At 45.9% G+C, this 21,075-nt stretch overlaps 1 protein-coding gene across 1 annotated transcript; it reads right to left on the bottom strand.

Moving 5' to 3' along the window:
• Positions 1–88: 88 nt before the first annotated feature.
• Positions 89–11,746, bottom strand: SLC19A2 (solute carrier family 19 member 2; the record flags this gene model as incomplete). The annotated part of the gene is made up of 6 exons (XM_082486935.1): positions 89–2,490; positions 2,712–2,853; positions 3,736–3,928; positions 7,504–7,726; positions 10,864–11,469; positions 11,564–11,746. 6 exons carry the CDS (start codon positions 11,744–11,746, stop codon positions 2,365–2,367), a joined length of 1,473 nt encoding a protein of 490 aa, XP_082343061.1. The 3' UTR covers positions 89–2,364.
• Positions 11,747–21,075: the final 9,329 nt, after the last annotated feature.

The raw sequence follows: 21,075 nt of genomic DNA, 5'->3' as shown, positions 1-21,075 counted from the left end.
CCCACATTAGTCGACTGCAGCAGCAGCGCTGTAGATTAGCAAGGTACCAAAATGCAAAAAAAAAAAAAAACACTGGCCACACAGGATATCTCAGAGTATTTTTGTTTAATAAAAATAGCTATTCAATTAGAAACCACCAATGTCAACATGTTTACAGAATTTCATAGGCAGCAGTAATTCCGCATACAGCTCCAGTCAGGCTCTATAGTCTCCTCATCACCACAGCAACAGCACAGCGTAGAAACGTGAGCAACATCCAGGTGTGGCTTCCATACATTCATAGGCCTGAAGATGTATGCAGTGTAGCATGTCTCTATTGCAGTTGCCACAGTTTCATTACTTTGGTAGAAAAATCATTGTTATTGCTGTAATTCATTAATTTTTGACTTGCTTTTAAATAACTGGGTTGTTCCCCATCAAAGATCGGGTCTTTGTTTGAAAAAATGTGATTGAAATTAAGCTGCTTCTTTTTGGTCACTTGACAATTGCTGTACACCCACTTCTCGTGCCTTGCTGCAACTGCCATCAGACCAAGGAACCCAAAGGACATGCAGGATGTACACTTGCTATCCCTTTCCTAATACAGCTCGTCAGCTAACATTTCATGGCTTCAGATTTGTTATTTTTAAAAAAACAGTAAAGAAAGGAATATATACATGGGTGGTTTCAAGTTTCCATTTCAGGATAAGGCAGTTAAATTGACGTGTGTAAATGCCAGTACAGCTGCGCCCCTACATTTCGGGGGATGTTCTAGCAGGCAGGCTGCAAACACAGAGAAGCTTTGGGGAGTGGGTTCCCCTGAGCAGCCAGCCTGGAAGGGCTTCCCAGGCAGCACATCCCAAACACTAATGATTCACCTTGTGTGGTAAAGGCTGAGGCTCACAGAAGTGATGAGAAAGGCCGTACCTGTCACAGCCAGGGGAAAGAAACCTTCCCAACCCCAATGCTGTGAAGTCTCCATGGCACCAAAAGCAATCGGTGAACTAAAGCAGTAACAGGGACAGTCCATAGGCCATTTCTACAGTATACTATGGGTATCTGTTGTTGTACCGGTCATGATGTCTGAGTATCCAGGTGCCCAAGCCCTGCACAACTCTGTGCAACTCATTCCCAGTGCTGAAGCAATTTGGAAACAATAAATTTTTAAAAAACGGGTATGAGGCAAATCCCAAATTGCTCAGACTGGACAAAATAAGAGAACTCTCTACTCCAAAACTTCATTGTCCTGCTTAGGTGGAAAGCAGAGGTAGAACTAGTGGACAGAGCCTCACCAGAAGCATAAAGGCATTTTAAAGTAAGGGGAAAAACTGAAAGAGTTTTCTGAAAAACCTGAAAGGCAGTGTTTTTCAAAGCTTCAGGCAGTCATCTTACTAACTACCATAACTGAAGGTGCCTATTTAGGCATGATTATCCAAGGTAACAAAGAATAGCTTAAAATCCTGCAGGTCACCTTCCTTCTCAGTGGTATACCAACATCCATGATCCCACTGAAATAGCGCAGCCTCCAGGGTTGTGAGGCAGCAACTCTTCTAATCACAGGAATCCGCAGTCCTAAAGGGCAAAGGCAAGGATGTCTAAGGGTCCCTTGGACTAGCATTTTGTCTACTTAAACTCCCTCTAAGCTTCCACTCTAGCTTTACCGTCCCTTGGGCACAGTCCTTCATGGCACCAATAGCGCTGCTGATGGCCAATTCACCCGTGTCGCAAGTTGTCCCAGGACACAGTTAAGTTTTTGGGAAAGCACTGTGATCAGCTATGGTAAAACTGGCAGCAGGAGCTACAGACAGGAACAGCAGAAACAGTACTTGAGGAAGCATGTGCAAATGCAGAAACATAAGCATATTAGTCCACAGAACAGAGCACCCAGCATTGTGGGGTAGGCACAGGAGAGCCATGCTGCAGAGCACAGGCCTAAGGCCACCTCCTGTCCCAGGCCTGGGTCTCTCCACATGGAGGTCTATTAGCGTGCCTTCAATTCTGCCCTGCAGCAGTACTTCAATGACAGAGCGTAGAAGTTGACTAGACGCTCATGAAGCTGCCTTTTCAATGGCAGCCTCCAGATACATAGTCTTAGACTAAAACCTCCCAAGGCTTTCATTCTTTGAGAAAGCTTACTGTTCTTTGCTGCACATCCCGTATATGCAACAGAAGAACAAAAGGCATTTTAGAAAGAAGGTATTTGTTCTTACTTATGTAAGAGCTAACACGTTTACCTTCTAAAATGTGCTACTAATATAGTACAAACATGGATCAAATACCATTAAGGTGACTGCCTTGGGAAGAAAAGGCAGAGATTAAAAAACCCCAACAAAACACCAGACCTATTTCTCCATATGTAGCCACTGAGAGTCTTCACTTGGTGCACTACTGGCTTTCAGGAGATCTGCTTTGTGTCTGCTTTTGTCTTCTGTAAGCTCTTACAATACTGTATATGCCACTGACCAAGAACACCAGTGAGATGGCCGCAAAGTAAGAAGCATAAATCATGAACTGTAGAGAAGAAAAAAGAAAAAAAAAATGGTAAACCAAGCAGTTACCAAATTTGTAAGAAGGTTAGTACATGAACTTCCTCTTCTAAAATACCAGGAATCAGTGATTATTTCTCTGTCAGGAAACCTTTGACTCAGAAACAAGTGGCTGAGAAGCTTTACAGCCTGGTTTACCTTCCCCCCTCCCATCAGTAAAGCTAAAGCTAAGAGAGCTGATCATACCTGGGTGAAGATGTCCAACCCAAGCCCACTGGCATCCACAACAATCAAAGTGAGCAGAGTCTGCAGTGCTAAGGCAATGAAAGTATTGACCCCGAACACCAGGGCGTACCGCTCCACACTGAGATTTGTAGCAATCTGGAACCTGGAAAGAAAGGTATGTCCAGAAACATAAGGACAGGAAAAAAGCAGGGAAATGCAAGAATAGGAGAAACATCTCTGGATGAGATAACTATGCAACCTGAAGAGTTACATAGACTGGTCCAGTACTTTCCACAGCTAAATTACCTCACACTGACAGTGTACTTCTCTAAATAGGACTATGACAGACTAGCATAGAGGCTAGAACAGACCCACAGAGATAGCCAAAAGGCTAAAAAAGCCTTTGGGAGCTCTGTGGGTTTCAGTCTTATTGAAGCAGCACTCCTGTCCAATGCAGGTAAAGGGTCTTGTCACACAGAGAAGATACAGCACTCGCTGATCCCAGAGAGCTGTCGACAGTCTCAAAGTGTCAGCCTACCGCAGTGTGGTCCATAACCTCCCACATCCTTCTGACCAGAACTCCTTTTGCAGTTACCAGTTTCAGCATCTCTCCTCATATTGTGCTTGAGCTGTGTAATAGCGGTTCAACAACAGCTGTGCTTTCCTCCCCAAAGTAACAAATAACATCAAAGAAGTTTCTCTTCTCACAGGTTAGGGAAAGTTGACACTTCAACACAGGCAAAGCATTGTCCTTTCCTCATCTGTTAACGCTTCACTCCAGCCCTATTTATGAAAAGCATTCCCCTGGCAAGCAGCACTATCTAGTATTTAGAAATAGTCACTTAAGTGTCATAAGACTTTTAAGCTTGGGCAGGCTGTCAGCCAAATATATCTCTGTGCTTCAGTTTCCAACTTGAACCTCAACACAAACCCTTGCAACAGATTTCAAAATTCCTGGTAGGTGAGACCCTAGTTACTTGGAAAATATGCCTGCTTTCACACCATCTGTAACCTTGAGAGCAATCTACGTTAAAAAGATACTCACGTTGCTATTGTGATTAGCAGCATGTAGATAATTCTGAAGACAACATATGATGCATAGCACACCCAGATGTTATGAACAGTGTCCATGATATATACAGCAGCAGCAATAAGAAAAGAGAACAGGGCAAGTGCCACCTCACCCCACATTGCCCAAGATGTTTTTACGTGACCCACAACAAACACTGCAACAGCTCCTGTGAGGGGAAGGAAAGCATAACTGTTAGTTATCACAACTGGAGCAATTTGGAGACTGTGTATTAGAAGCTGCACAGCCCCTAATAGCCAAACATGATTGAAGTGGGGGATCACTAATGTGCACACCTTAGCAGCTCTCCTTCCTGACCTCTCCTTCACCTGGAAACCTGCCATGAACTCCAATTCACTTTTACAGAAACAGAAAAAGAAAAAACAGCAAAATAGGTCAATGCTGACTGCCTCTGAAGTCTCCTCCCTGGCTTCAGAAGAACAACAGCCCCAGGATTCAGACCACTGCCACTCAGTCCTCTGCACCTGACCCTAGCATTGCTGTCAATTGGGCTACAGAGAAATCCAAACCCTGGTTCTCAAAAGCACAGAGCTAATTATTTTGTGGTTGCTTTAGGGGGTTCGGATGGAGGAAGACACTACCCACTTTGATAAACAGCTCTTAGAGCTCGCTCCCAGGAGGCAGAAAAACCTACATTTACTGTCACATCTTCATGCTGGGCTGCAAGAGTAAGAGTAGGGTTCCAAATCCACATCTCCCAGGATGCAACCTAATCACAAGCTACAATCATGCATTGTTGGTTGTGCAAGAAAAATCCTTTACAGCCAGAACAGGTTTGTAACTCCTGCTGGATTTTCCAAAGCGGGGATGAGGAGAGAAGACGGAACGCACGTGGTATTTCATGGAAGTCAACAAGCAGACAAGGTGTGTTTCATGCACTATCACAGTTGTAACTACAGAGAAGCCCAAATACACATTACATTGCAAGAAAATTCCTGTTTGAAGTAGGCCTTGTTCTGAAAACAAGTCAAATAGCAACAAACAGCATAACGATGCTGCTGTACACAGCAAGCTAGACAAACAGCATACTGAAAAGGGAGGTTTACTGGAGATCTCTGAAAAACAGGATGGTATTCAGCATTTGACCACTGTACAGAAGTGCTACAGTGCAGCATCTAAGCTCTTTGTAGCCCTCAGCTGGCCTGCGATCTTAGAAATCCTTGGAGCACATGAAGACTCCTTATGTACCATCAGTGTGTACAAGTCTGCAGCCCTGTCAGACCTCACATGAATCTTGCAGACTAGTGAAGAAGTTCACTATGCCAAGGGAAAGGACTTCATTTCCCCTCACTAAACTCTTCTTTCCAGTGCCTGCTGTGACACTACCTGACTGACATTTTGCTCTTTGAAAGTCTGGCTCCCCCAATAGCAAAACCCTGAGATGCAAATAGAAGCTAAATCTTAGAGCCTTCTTTCTACTGTTTCAGTAACTCTGAAATTTGGGAACAGACATCACTCTCTGAGGATCTCATTCTCCCTATGTCTCAGTGTTTTAGCAGCCTGACACCTGATTATGACAAGATACACAATCTGTGTCCTGCAATTAGACACCTACAGATGATTCAGTGGTTTCCCATCCCAACCTGATAAAGGATTGCCCCTTTCCTGAGAAGGTGGAGGGATACAGCTTGTCAGTTGACCTCACTAGAAGGACTACTATTTATCTTGCCTGGGACAGGAAGCCGACAGCCACGTGAGTCGCCATGCTCTACTCAAACCCTTCTGCAGGGCAGCACGGGTACAGAGATAGCAATAGCATCTTACTGTAAGGTTCCCAAATATTGCTCATAACTGATCACAGAATTAATAAGAGCTATGAAAATGGCAAATCAGATCTGGAATGCACCGGGAAAGGCATTTCAAGGAAAGGGCAAAAAGACCATTAATGTTCTTCTACAAGTCTGAGGCCTTACTGAATAAAACTAAGTGCAGCTCTGGTCACCCATCTTCAAAAAGAATGCAGCTCCAGCCAGTTTTGGCACAAAGAGGGGCTAGGAAGATGACAAAGTGAATAAAGAGCTTAATTTTACCAAAGAACAACTCGAAAAGCTTGGTGTCTTTAGCTCAGAGCAAAGCACAGGTATCCACAGACAGGCCAGAATAAGACAATTTTGTGCTAAAATGCAACCTTGGCATGAAGTCAGAGATAATTAAAATGCTCATTAGTAAATTCAAACTGGAAATCAGAAGTTAGAGCATTTGCACTAGTGCCCAGGAAGTCAGTTCACTGGATGCTCATCATTAACAGGTCCCTTCCAGCTGTGTTATAATCTCAGCTAGAAGCTTGAAGCTATTACTTCACTAAACTTCATTTGTTCTGAGCAATGAATCACTGTCAACCAGAAGGGGTTGTTGTTCAGGGACAGAAGCTAGTTTCCTTTCACAAAACATCATCCCAAATCATTCAACCATTTATAAAAATAATACTAGAGGAAAAAAAAGGGGGAAACTAAAAACTCCAGTTTTGCATGAGCTTAGTGCCAACAAGCTTTCTTCCAACAGGTCCATTGTTCACAGGACTTTAAAAGAAAAGGACCTTGATATCAAAGATGATAATAATAAGGTTTGAAGAATAGTCTCTCTCCTTTTTTTTTTTTTTTTTTTTAATCTGCCCACATTTGGCCGTGCTATGGGTCTTTTTTCCCTTGATACCAATTCTCCTTCCCAGGACCAACGCAGGATGGTAGAGGAAACCAAATCAAACAAGAAAGAAGACCCACACTGCATGCTATTAAAGTGCAGGTTGAGCACACCAAAGATGATTTAATAGCCAAAGCCTTCAGAATCAAGTTGCCGACAGTTTCAAACCCAACTAACAATGGGTGGTAAACCAGCTTTTAGAACTATAAAACAGCCATGGCTTCCCACTGAACCCCATGAGGGGGCTGAGCATGCCTAAGAAAGTATTAAGCCTTCCTTGATTTCGTTCGCCCCCAATTAGGGGATGTCCACAGCAGTGGAACAATGACTCCATCAAAGAAAAGCAACATACTGCAGCAACACCTAGAGAGCCTCTGCAAGGGCATGTTAGCTATATTAAAAAGGTATTGTCCTAGTTCTGGTAATGGAACAGTATTAAACAACTTAAAAAAAATGTTTGTGTTGACTGACCTACCTGGCGCTTTCAAGTCAAGCAACTTCTTTCATCTTAATAGTTCTTCTGCCTAACAGTGTTGAAATGACTAAATGTGGCTCACTGCATGCTGCGTGTGTACGGGAAACATTCATATGTTCCCTACACTGCCAGAGAAAAAGAGCAATAAACCCATATGACCCTTAGTTTGACTTTGAGTGGTTAAAACAAGCATAATCCCACTGCCATAATGACAGCTGAGAACAGAGTCCACTGCCATAATGACAGCTGAGAACAGAGTCCACTGCCATAATGACAGCTGAGAACAGAGTCCACTGCCATAATGACAGCTGAGAACAGAGTCAGCCACAGGCCTGGAGCCTTCTGCCAAATATTTCAAAACAAAGATTGACTTGGGAGGGTCCTTTAAACACCCACACACGGGATTACAAGAATCAGGGCTGCACACAGCAGTGAGCTCAATACTGAGTGCCGGACCTGTGCACATCGGGATAGCCTCACCGTGAACGCTGAGGTTGCCTCTCCTGCATGCTTGGGAGAATGCAAGACATCTCCAAACCATGCTGTGGTGACCCTGAGGGACACAAGGCATTTGTCACAGCAGAGCGGGAACAATGCCAGCACCTTACCTAGCAGTGTTGAGGCTGCCTCCACGGCACCGTTGTAGATCTCCGTGTTGTGAGAAGGCAGCACCATCTCCCACAGGCCCTGAGTGTAGTTGATGACCTGGAAGTAGCCGCAGGTGGACAGGGCCCACCACACAGACCAGCAGAGCATGTTCCGGGAGGAGTAGCACTGCAGGAAGTCCCGCCAGAGATCTTTGAGCACCTTTACGATGTCTACTTTCTGTTCCTGCATAGATTTGAGAAGGAAGGGGAGAGAAATGTTTGTCTTTGTTTATAAATACTTCACACTGCTCCGCAAAATTGCCTCTTTCAATTCTTCACTGGTGAGTGACAGGACCACTCTTGGACACAAGCCTCCACAGAACAATGAATAAAAAGTTTCCCCATCCCACAGTCCCTGCAGCTGGTCTCTGCCCTAACCAGGGCTGTCCCCGTACATGCAGAGGAAGGGTTCAGCCCCAAGCACCCCTCAATCTGTCTCTCTCAAGCAGAAAGCAGTAACTGCTAGGTGTTAGAAGTACTACCTGAGCAACTGAAGGGTACCAGAGAAGAGACACAGGAGAACAGGACACGATATCCGCTTTAACAGGACAGGATCAGATGCTGGTCATTCAAATCATAAAGGCAAAAAGCACTACTGACACTTTTGTAAGTCCTGATCCAAATCCAACCATATTTGGTAAGGCAGAGGACATGAAAGCCACCAGATGAGTATATTTCCTCACAAATAAGTCAATTTTGTTTAGTAGTAGCATTCAGGGATTATAAATATTTGAGGAAGCACCATGCCCTACTCCTGTTAGTGTTCAGGAAGGCTCTGAGAAGGTGAGAGATGTTGCCTGGGGATCTGAAGAAAAATAGAAGCTATTTCCACCAGACATGCTATTGCAAACAGCAGCTCCTGTATATACAAGTACCCCGACAGATGGCATGAGATAAAAATGAAGCTTTCCCCTCTAAATCTTTCTAGAAAGAGCACGAAAGGGGGCACACCCATGAAGCGCTTTGAAAGAAAAATCCTAAGTTAGATAACAGGGGATGACGACAAAGGAAAATTGCTTTTTACATACAGGCTGTTACAGTCCTGTTCATAACCACGTTATGCTAACAGCAGCAGAGGACACAAACATGTCTTTGTTGACTGAGCTGCTGATTACGTTTGCTGCACACACACACGTACAGAGTCCTTGTAGACTGGCATGACCCTTCCTGTGTAAGTCAGAGCAGCAGTTACTTCACGTGAGCCTGGGCAGAGCCCCCAAGACCCACCCAGCATCTCTAGCACCTCTGAACCTCTGCATTCCCGGCAGGGAAACAGACAGCACTGTCACAGGACTGAGCTGTTCCACATCAGTTTTGAAGCAGTTTCCAGTCAGCAACAGCAACTTTGGGTTCTTGGCGGTACGCTCTTTCCCTGGGGGAATCATGCAGTGCGTGCCTTGGAAAGGCTATTTTCCATAAGCAATAAAGCTCATTTAAAGGTGTTTCTACTAAACCTCCCAAAGACCATAGCCTAACTCTGTCCTGAACACCCTTCTTCCCACCCCTCAAAGCGTCACTGATTTCTGAGCACCTCTATTAAACACCACACAGTCCCGCCGGTGCTTTGCCAAGGGCAAAATGCTTGCTCTGCATGGAGACGCCGTTCCTCCAAAGCCCAACAGAGTAACTCTGGAAGAGGTCAGCTTGCAGCAATGCAAGTTTAGCAACAAAACTCCCCCACAAAGAGGTTTCACACGAAGCTCAAGATTAGGCGCCGGAAAACCAGGGAAGGGAACTGTCACATATGCTACAAAAACTGATTTGGCATGTTTAACCCAAGCATGTGTCTGATAAGCCCATCCACCCTCCACTACCTGGCAGTGCTTCTTCAGTGCAATTATTTGTACAGCATTCACTTATGCTCGTGAAATATGGCTGCTGCTGCCTTAGTAAGAAGGACTATCATCACACGTCAATGCTTCTCAGCTTTTAGCACCTGGTGTAACCAAACTCTGGATAATTATGCAAGCATACCAGCTCCTTTTCTAAAGTTTTCACCATTAGTTTGGAAGCACCCTTGCTCTCGCAGGATAGGAGTAAGATAAACAAAAGGGACAGATAAGTGATATTAATGCCTCAGTCATTATTGTTACAGAATTTGTCTAAGCAAATACCCTTCAGTATGGCAAGTATAACATGGTGAAAGATACTTTTGCTCACACATGACTGTGCTGGTTTGGGCAGGATTAGGTCCCTGGAATGTTAATACCTTTAATTCCCAACTGTAGCCAAAGGAAGTTGAAAGCAGCCCCGGATGCTGTCTCCCCTGACTGAGCAAACCAGGGCTTACTTGCTGAGTGAAATACCCATTAGCTGACTAAACCAGCAGCCGCGCTCACTTTCTGGCTTGTTCTCAGAACGAGCACAACCTCCTCCCGACTGAGGAGCAAAGCTGACCTCTCCCCAGGGCCTTGAATCCCCCTGCTGTGACAGGCTCTCTGCACGTATGCGTTACCTGGAGCAGCCCGGCAGAGACCTGCCCAGCAAGCAACTACACATACCCATCGGCCCTCAAAACCAGAGGCTGCCCACACGTCACCTCGTGGGACCAAACATGTCCCACTGCCAAACAAGGGCACCTGCACGCTTGTTTCCATACAAGTGACTTTGTTAGAGGTTACGTAGCCAACCAAAGCCACGAGCCAGGGCACTACCTTGCTGCTCTCTCTCACAGGGCTGCATTAAGCAGTTATTACGCAAGAGCATTTCCAGCAATTTTCTGTCCATCTATAACTAATCAAGGTCACCCTGTAAGTGCTCTCAAGGACTACCGCAGTTTCCTTTCTGGACCAGCTTCCTTCCAGGATCGTAAGATAAAGCCCAATTACTACACAGCTTATTACTGTATAACTTGCACAACAGTTGAAGTAATAAGTATTTTCATAACACGAGTGTAGGAAGAATTGCCTCTTTTCTGCCAGTCACAGGGTGCATCCAGAAGAATGCACAGAATTTGGACATATACAAAATTTTTAGTGCCCCAGAAGCGTCCCTTGCTTTGTACCATTGAACGGTAATTTGACGCCCAGAGAATTTTAATCACAACCTCGTGAGACATACAGAATGACCTCATAAATCTGAGGAGCAGCCTACCATGTTTGATAAGCAAAAGGAACCCAGGAATAAATTTTCCTGTGCTATAAATACGGAAGTGGGATAGGCAAAAAGATATTTTTTGCTGTTGGTTATAACATCTCTACTGCTGTGTGCATATATGCACACATGTATACATTCATATATACACACATGCATGCACAACCACCACATCAGTGCATCTCATATCAGTATCTCCTACTTATATAAACCCAGGGCACAACTCACCTGTTTCTCAGCTGAATGACCTTCCGCATTTAAGGGAAGTTTTGTCTCATCGTACCAGCCAGGTGCCTTCTGCATATTGGGATGATCTTGGATAGCCGATCCATTTTTACAGTCCATGACCTTCATTTCCCAACTGCGCTGCTGACTTGAGACGTGGTGAAAGAAAAGGCTTTTTTGTGGCATCGGCAGGAACCACGCCGTGCCAAAGGCAATGGATACACTGGTTAAGGAGATAACATTCAAGCTGAAGAGGGACCATCCTGCCACCGACACAAGGACCTGCCCAGACATCGAGCCCACCGTGTAGCCCACCAGGGTGGCGCTCCGGCAGTAGCTAGTGACCTTCTGGTACAGGTTGACATCAACGACGCTATAGATATAGGAGTAATATGCAATGTCGGTGGCGGTCCCCATCCCATAGAAGAACTCCAGGAACTGGATGGCCCGCAGCCCCCGGGCATATAGCAGCATGAACCAAGTGATGATGAGGCTCAGGCCCTGCAGCAGGACCACGGGCTTGTACCGCAGGTAGTCGGTGGCCAGGAACACCGGGAGCAGCAGTGCCAGGTAGGAGTAAGTCCATACGGGATAAATCTCGTTGAACACCTGCGGGAGGGAAGAGCCAGCGGTGACCCCTAGCACCCACGTACCGCAGGGAAAACACGGACAGAGACACCCGGGCACGGGGGCGAGGTGGTACCTGGGTCTCGGAGAGGTTTTTGTGCGGCTCCAGCAGGTACCGGGTGACGAAGGGCTCCGAGGGCCGCACGTTGCAGAAGAAGCCGTAGGCGCACAGCAGCGCCGTAGGCAGCGCCCAGCGGCACCCGCCGCCGCCAGCCCGGGCAGAGCGCTGCGACAGCCAGCCGCCCCCCGGCCCCGCCATGCTGTGCGGGGGCGGGGGACGGCCCGGAGGCGCTCACGGGGCCGGGCCGGGCCGGGCCGGGCCGGGCCGGTAGGGGATGGCGGCCGCAGGCCCGTCCTGGGTCACCTCCACGCCGCCACCGCCTCCCAAAGGCACCTCCAGCCGCCGGGCCCGCCGCACTGCTCTTAAAGGCTATTCGCCGGCGAGCGGGAGACGGGGGCTCGGCGCTGCTCTCTGATTGGGCGCTGCTGGCTTCTCCCAGCAAGGCCGGCCAATGGAGAGCGGAGGGAGGGCGGGAGCGGGAGGGCTATGGCGCGAGAGACGCACGTGTGCGCGGAGGGGCGGCGGGGCAGGGTCGGGGGCTGCGGGGGAGGGGGACATCACCCCTGTCCCGCCGGTGCCGCGGGCCTGTGAGGGACACCTGGAAGTGGAGTCCACCCTTGAGTTTGAGGGCTGCCTTCTTTACCTGAACGGCACGAGCGGGAGGCTCCTCAAAGGAAGGGGACAGCGTGTTTTATGGGTGATGGCACAAGTTCAAAACTGACGGCGGAGAGCGAGACTAACACCCGTCCTGTGTACTCACAGCGGCGTGGCAGAGCTCCAGGGGCCGCTGAGGTCGTCCCCCCCCCCCCCCCAGGCAGCTCTCCGCCCAGAATTCTTCATCTCCCCCTTCCTCTGGCAGGCAGGCAGCAGCCTTTCCTGAGAACCATCTTGACGAAGAGATCCTTTACCTGCTGTGCTGTACTTGTTCTTTCTTTCCTGGCCCAATTGCGTTCAGCTGATGACCTCTGCCACTTTTTCCCCCCCTAGCAACATAAGACCTGGAGCCACTTCTGTGATTTAATAAAAGCTGCACCTTGCTGTCCAGCTGGAAGAAATGTTAGACAAGAGGAGAAAATAAAGCTATTACATTCAAAGTAATCGTTTAAAGCATCACTCAGGACTACTATTCTTAAAGCTTTGCCAGTCCTTCTCTAAAGTATTTGCTGTTCTGCTACTCAATCTATCCCTCACTGTCTTTCTCTCTACCTGCTTTGCCTTTCCCTGTGCTCCACTCCCTTCATCTCCACCACATTGCTACCACTGCTCTATACCTACAGTTTGTTCTCCACATTGCCTGATGCCATAGAAAGTTCACACCAGGAGTCAGTTCTCCCACCTGTGTAATTGCATATCCTTCCTCCTAGTTAGGGTCAGTGCTTGAGGAAGCAAAATAAAAGCCCTCAAAAGACATCTGGCTATGCACAGTTGGGTGGACAAGAAGAGGTTCTGCTCAGCCCCAGAAAAGATTCCTTGAACCACAGAATTTTATTACCATCTCCATCATCATAGCTTGATAAACATAGCTACTAAAGGTTTCAGGGCCATAAGATTACTCAGCTCTCTGTAAAATGCAGCTAAACGTTTTGGTCCTGTATCATCTGGCATCAGTGGTTTGCTGCTTTCTGGTTATGTTCTCAGTCTAGCAGAATTTCCTTTCAATTGTTCTCAAGCCATTGCTCCTCAGCATCCCCATGTTCTGTTTTGTTTGCACGTTTATTGCAAAAAAGGATGAAAAAAAAGACGACAATTGCAATTTCACCACACTTCAGCTTAAAGCAAAACTCTAAACTGAAAGAATCAGCTCCCGTTAATCCTGGCATCCATCTCCACCATTTCCAAGAAAGTGGTGGTCCCTTAAAATAGCACAGTTTGAGGGAAATGGGCCAAAACAGAAATGAGCCAACTGACAAACAAGTTGCCACGGGGAAGCGAACAGAAATGTGCATTTCCCTCTCCTTAGCTCTTAGCAGCCCCTCGGTACTGCTGGCACGTGGCTCAGTAGCAGGTAATAAAAGGATGTGGCCTGCTAGAATGAGGTGTAGCACATCATCTTATCGGTCTGGGTCATCGCTCCACGCTGAGCAGAGGTGGGAGGAAAGAGTAAAACCTTGGAGATCCCATAGCACACCCTGCCTAGGGGCAGCAGTTCCCCAAACTTCCAGGCTGCTCACAGGATCTGATGAGTGGCTCAGTCCCTTCCAAAACAGCAATCCCTAGACTTCTGCCGCTGGAGCTTGACTACTGCTGTTTCCAGGGAGTTGGCTGGGGCAGAAGGAGTTATGTCAGCTCAACCTGTTTCCTTGAAGCAATACACAGTCAGTAGGTCAGTCAGTCAATCTAGATTTCTCCTCCAAAAACTGCATAAGAAAAAGAACCCGCAACGTTTTAAGTATTCCAGGTTTGCTCCAGGTTTGTTTGTCCTCAAAAGAACTCACTTTATTTTGTTTTCGTGGAACATTCTCTGCCTTTGGAAACAAGATAAAATTTTGTTCACTGAATTTTTACTTCTAACTTTCTTACCCTAGCCTTCCTCCCAATTTTCTCTCTCCGTCTAACCACTCTACTAGAAAAAGTAAGGTCAGGTTAAGGGTGTTTGATAGTGAAGAAAAACCTCAAAACTTGCAATATTTTTTTTTCCACAATGGAAGACATAAGCTGTGAAAAGTAGGGTTTCTCACACTTCCATTAACCTTACCTGCTCCCTACCTCAAATAAGCACAAACTTTTTTCAGTGGAGAGGTTTAGGAAGTTTTTTAAAAAAAGAAATAGGAATAAGGGAAAAATTCCTACCTTTCAACTGTAATTTTTTTAAATTTCAAAACCAAAATAACCTTACAATTTACATTAGTGTTAAACAATGACTGGTTTTATTCCAAAGCTACATGTTTGTTCATGTCTAGCTTTCCTGATGGGTGATGTGAAGAGCATTTTGAAAATCACTGCCTTCCATACAGGATGAAACTATGTTCCAGAGAAAATCACAGAATCACAGAATCACAGAATTATCAGAGTTGGAAGGGACCTCTAGAGATCATCTAGTCCAACTCCCCTGCTAAAGCAGGATTGCCCAGAGCACATTACTCAGGACTGCATCCAGGCGGGTCTTGAAAATCTCCAGGGAAGGGGACTCCACAACCTCCCTGGGCAGCCTGTGCCAGTGCTCTGTCACCCTCACCGTAAAGAAGTGTTTCCGTGTATTTGAACGGAACTTCCTGTGTTCTAACTTGTGCCCATTGCCCCTCGTCCTGTCACTTGGAACCAATGAAAAGAGCCTGGCTCCATCCTCCTTCAACCCACCCTTTAGATACTTGTATGCCATAATAAGGCATACAAGGCAAATAATTCTCTTATCAGAAAACTTTGACCAATTTGAGTGATTGCTCGTATTCTGAACACTTCCACATAAATAATATTACATGGAAATAATTATAAAATCTTTCAAGACCACAACAGTTAATGCAAGTCTGCCAGAGAGGCATCACGTGCACATGCGTGATTTGAACCGAATGAGTGATAGTTGCGGCACGGACACACTGTGTGATGGCTGCCCTTTACAGACCCAAATCTGGCTCATATATGTCCTGAACATACCCCAGTGAACAACATTGCAAACAACGACATAGCTCATGCCGTAGTACTGAACAAAACCCTTCTGTGCTGGGTTACTGACCGCTCAGAACTGCCTGCAGAGCGTATGAGTTTCCTCAAACAACTTCTTTATCAAAAGCCTCACCTTCGTACAACTCGGGGCTGTTGTACACTGGAGGAAGGCTCTCTTCCTGGCTAGGGGACACGCTGGCTGTGTTTTCCTGCTCCTCTGTTGCACAAGAAACCTGCCTGTACTTGCCCAGAACTCTTCAGATTTTCAGATCAATCTCAGAAATTGCTGCTGGCACTTTGAAAGAAAAGGATCACCCCAAGCCCTTCAGCAGGGCAATGTCACTACTTTCCTTCGTGCTAGTGACTAAGAATCCCTTTTTGTCTTAATCTAGGGTGGAATCACCCTGGGAGGATGTGTGATTCAGCATGAGATCCAAGCAACTCATCTAAATGCACGCTTCAGTCTCAGAGTCAACAATATTTTAAGGTCACATCTTATCCACACCATGAACTCTGATAGGTTTCACTCAAAAATGCACCAGAGTGGGCTATTGTTAACCAGTTCTGGCCTGCAGTTTATTATGGAGGAATTTATAAAACATATGTGCAAGAAAAGTTCTCTTAAAGTCTCTCCAAGTTGGAGAAAAGCTTCTGTAGGTTAAAAACAGCACTCTCATGCAGTTGTTCTTCAGAGTACTCTCTCAGTGTGTGAGCGCACTCAGATGGTACAAATACCTCAGAAACTCTCCAGAAGGAGGGAGTAAAACAGATTTGTCTTCTGCTGAGCATGGAAGGAACAAAGGCACATAAACGTGAGAAAAGGCAGCAACTGATTTCTTCGTTTTTATTATTTTGGCCATCGTAATTAATTTGGGGAAGTAGACTCTATTAAATGCAACAGAAGTAGCGAGAACAAAAAAAGCCAAATTATTTCTGAAATTAAGTGTGATTAGTTTAGACCAAAGCCTGTAGGTTGTAGCTATCTGTAAGAACAGAAGACTGGATACAACCTTGAAGGTCTGTGTCTTCCGGTTTGCCCTGACTGATTCTTTGATAATTTGGGGGCTCTCATCAGGAGACTTACAAATATTATGCAGCCATGAGCGATTAATTTAAAAGCTCTGGCATTGATTAGTTTATTCAGGTAGTATGACTTCATTTCTGTTACTTTCTGTTCTCCCAGGGTTTGTTAGTTCCAGACTTTCAAGATGCCATCAGTTGAGTAAAACCAAACCCAAACTCAAGAGGATAGCCCTGTCCTACAAGCACAGAGCATGTGTCTCCCTGGCACCAAAACCAATAGAACAAAGCAATTTCACTGGAGGGAAGACTACAGTGTTTTCCCATACCAGGACCTCAAATAACAAATTACTGTTTTTTAAAAAGCCTTAAGAAAGACAACAGATTGACTCAGTTTCTTGATCTCTTCATCTTAATTACTTTAAAAGTCCTTCCCCTCTTCAAAAAATAAAGATGTATAAATTCTGCTAGGATATTCTTTGAATGCCACAGCTTTTTTTGGAGCCATTCTGGAGCCACTCTGGCTTTTTGAGAGCAAGAAATCTCCCAGGAGTATGTGGTAATTTTGTATTTTAGAGAGGTGAAGAGAAGCTCAGCAGTCATTTTCATAAACATATTGCTATAATCTGATCAATTGTCCTTGCCCTGTAAGAAAAGGTCCCTTGGGAAAAGAATGCAACAGCTCTTCTCTGTAGCATGCACAGAACGTACTTTCTGCTTCTAGTTTACTATACACACTCTGGAAGTCCAAGGTATTTTGCTACTCTCGATCAACACAAATTAATCTCTCTCATTTTTCAGAAACTTCACTGCTTTTTACCTGTAGTTCATGCCCCGATGTCCACACATTCCACCATGTATCTTCTCCAGCTCTGCCTTCATCACCTCTAGTTGTATACATGCTAGAACTTGGTGTTCAACAAGACCGGTAAACCAAGCGTGTCCTTAAAGCTGTGCATGGGGGAAAAAAAGCAGCACTGCAGTGTACTGGGACAGGGCTGGTAGAGAAGCCAGTGTAAAATCCAAGATATCAAGACCTGCAGAAACCTCAGGAAAAAATGAGTTGGCTCTCCCATGTCTAAGGAGTCATTAAGAGGCAGGTTGCTACCAAAAACCTCTGGCAGAGCACTTCCCTTATGCCCCGCACACCGTAGCAGGCTCTGCGTTTGACACAATGAAGGCTGAAACACACAGCCACTGGAAATAAGGCATTTATGGCTGAAGTTGTGGAATCGCTTGCCACAGGATACCAGATTAACTCTTGGTCTAAGATGGATCATGTCGTGCAGCATTTTACATTTCCATTATGGACATAACATTTTAAAACTATTTCGCAGTAGGCTACATGGGAAAACAAATGGAAAAGTCACTTAAGTCTTCTAAATAGAGGACCCCAGTGGACAAATTTTCATGGGAAGTGCTAAAAGAGAGTACAATAGCAGTGTTACAAAGAAAAGCAAGCAGTGGATCGAGTAGACTTATTATAGAATCACAGAATGGTTTAGGTTGGAAGGCACCTCAGAGATTACCTAGTTCCGCTCCCCTGCCATGGGCAGGGACACCTTCCGCTGGACTAGAACTTAGAAGAAACATGCCTTGTAGTTTTATTAAATGTAGAAGCACATAGGTCGGTCTGAACTAGTTGATGCTTTTAGACGTATCTAGGTCACAGTGGGGTTAACATAGTATCGCTCCCATTAGGAATGGTATTACAGATGTGCCCAGGAACCCTGAGAATGATCCCATGGCCTGTTTTGGAGAGCACTGCACAAACATTCAAGAAGATGGAGTCGCTACCTGGAGGAGTTTATTGTAATTACAGCATGATGCAAGTACCGGGTGTAACAAACAAATGGAGAATGGGGCATAGCAATGATAGGAAAGTTTAGGTGGATAAGCTGGTTATGATGTACAGCTAGCGTGAATAAACATAACAAAACAAAACACAGGAGCGAGAGCAGGAGGAGGAATATTCGGCACTGATCAAGTGGAATGACTGATTCACACAAAATGGCAGTTGGTCACCCCAGGACAGCATTGTGTCTCATTTCTATGGTGCTAAATGGTAATAGATTAATAAACAGTCTTCCCTAGCACATATATGGCCATGGGCACAGCCTTTACCTTCCTCCTTCAGGTTATGTGTCCAAAAGATATTTTCCTGTCACGAAAGATACCTCCTGAGCATCACTCCTTGTGAGGCTGCGAGCCCTCTTTTCGCCCCTTAGTACAGTCCTAAAATTCTGCTCAACCCACTAGTGTTCGTGACCATTTCAGGGGGTGCTGGAGGGTGCTCAAAAGGTTGGATACTTGCCTGGAGTCCTGACCAAATTCCTACTTGATGCTTTTTCTGTAGAGTTGTCTTGGCACTCCACCTGAGCATACTTTTGCCATCCTTCCTCACTGTTGTCTCCAACATGTAAAGTGCCCCAAAGCCCAGATTCACCTTTGCATCTTCTTGATGCACAGCTCAGGAGGTTTCTGAGAGAGTGAATGCAGAAACACGATCTGCATTGACTTTAATCCATGGGTAATACACAGCTTCATGTCTCCATTACGCTTTGCTATGCCAGTGGTGTGGTGGGAACCACCCAGTATGCAAACTCCAGTAAACCTTGGTGAAGGTGAGCTGGCTCAGCTTCGGTACAGCTCCCCCTGCAGTACAGGTGTTATGGTCAGAACTACCAGCAGAAAAACTGGCAAAAACAGAGGTTACATCTACTCTATATGCAAGAGCTGTGCTTCCTGATTCCTATAAGCCTGCCTGAATCAGCTTTAGACTTTACAGGGCAGTCTGTACAAACCTGCCTGAATGGTGGACTAACACATCAGGGTTTGAAGAAACCACTGCAGAGCTGCTGTCAGTAACTACTTCAAGGATGCTCAACTGTCTTTACATGTACTTCCACCTCACTGCCAACCCAAGCACAGGCACAACCAGTTCCACAACTTCTGCTTGAAGGGGTACAGCCACCACCTCTGGAAAGCAAAAGGAAACACTTAGTGACACCTCGCGAGTAAAGCGCAAGACTTCATGCACGGCCATCCATATGCTATTGTCATCTGCAGATGGTCAGCTCTGGGCACCCTGCGGCCTCCTGGAAGCTGGAATGAGCATTAGAGGGCAGCAACTCCATTACACCACCATTTGCGGCTCCAGGCAATTAACTTTGGACCTTTGGATCAAAAGGCCAGTGAGAAGGCATCCACCCAGATCTGTGAGTGAAGAAATGATTGGCCAGATATGAATACTCTGAACTCTGGCATGTTTCTCCCTCGGTCCAAAAGAGCTTGTGTTTGCTAGCCTTCAGGCTGTGAGATGCATTTTAATTCTTTAATTTGAGAAAACTACAGGAATTCTTGCTCTCCTTGTGTATTTTGCAAATAATTTCAACATACACAGGATTTCATTCCACCATGTGTAAAAGGTCACGCAAGACTGACTGTTCTAACTACAAATTTCCAAAAGCCTTGGCAGATTCAATCTAAGCTGGCTGCTTCACAAAATTGATAGAAGTTCTTTGTTTCCCAGTCATATACAAGCTCACTAAACATCACTTACCTTCGGTTTGGCAAACGCAGTACAGACATGTTTTCACAGCTTCCTCACTGTAAACACGGACCAAGAATTTGCTCCACCCATTTGCATTTGGAAATACTTTTGTGTACCTGGTCTGGCTGAGATAGAGTTAATTTTCTTTGTAAAGCCTGTAAAGTGCCATGGTTCAGATTTGTGACTAAAACAGCATTGATAACACGGATGTTTCAGCTGTTGCTGAACAGTGTTTGCTCAGCGCCAAGGCCGCCTCTTTTTCCCCGCTCTGCCCCCCCAGAGACTACGCTGGGGGCACATAAGAGGCTGGGAGAGGACACAGTTGGGAAAGCCAACGCAAGGGATATCCCAGACCATATGACATCGTGCTCAGAGAGAAAAGCTGGGGGAAAGAAGGAGGAGGATGAAGAGGGGGGAGGAATCTTGAGAGTTACAGTGTTTGTCTTCCCAAGTAACCATCAGGCGAGCCGAGGCCCCGCTCGCCAGCGAGTGGCTGAACACCCACCTGCCCGTGAGAAGCAGTGAACGAATTCCTTGTTTTGCTTTGCCTGCAGGCACAGGTTTCACAGAATCACAGGTTTGCTTCACTTTTTATTAAACTGCCTTCATATCAACCCACTAGTTTCTCCTTGCTTTTGCTTTTCCAGTTTTTCTCCCCCCGCCTGCTGGGGGTGGGGCAAGCAAGTGACTGAGTGGGGGTTTGCTGCCAGCAGGGGTCAACCCACCACAGTCTTTTTTGGTGTCCAACGTGGGGCAAGAGGACTTTGAGATAACAAGGTGAAATTTATAGCTGTTAAGCTGTTATGTCATTGTTGGGACGGACACGACACTGAACATCAAATTGCAGCAATCCAATTTCTTTATTTAACAAGCAGTGCTTTTTTATATTCTGTTACCCAGGTGCTTATCTATGCATATATTCTAGCATTCTACTTTTGCCTGATACGCTCTCGCATCACACGCTGTTCATGCTCTGGTCAAAGCCAGGATGTTTGCCAACCCTTATCTTTTTACTTAGCTCTTCTCAGGACTCCCCAGACTCTTCAAGGGTATACGGATATCTGCTCAAGGTCAATGTTAAACTTGCATTCAGACCAGCGGAGGTTTCCCACACTGTTAACTGTCTGTTTTGGACTTTTGCTGTTTATTGTAGCACTTACCACCTCATTCTGCTGTGGCAGGGATCATTTTGTTAACAGCAACAGCCACGTGCCCAGGCTGGCATAGGGCCCAGGCACTGCTGCTGGTGCTGCGCTGGACATACTGGAACAGCAGGGGAGTGGGGTTAATTTTCACCACAGCAGCCCATCGTGTGTTGTGTTTCGGATTTGTGACTGAAACAGTGCTGACAACG

Source organism: Vanellus vanellus, assembly GCF_965231255.1.
Source record: "Vanellus vanellus genome assembly, chromosome: 1".
NCBI lineage: Eukaryota > Metazoa > Chordata > Aves > Charadriiformes > Charadriidae > Vanellus > Vanellus vanellus.
This window is presented reverse-complemented; position numbering and strand designations above follow the sequence as displayed.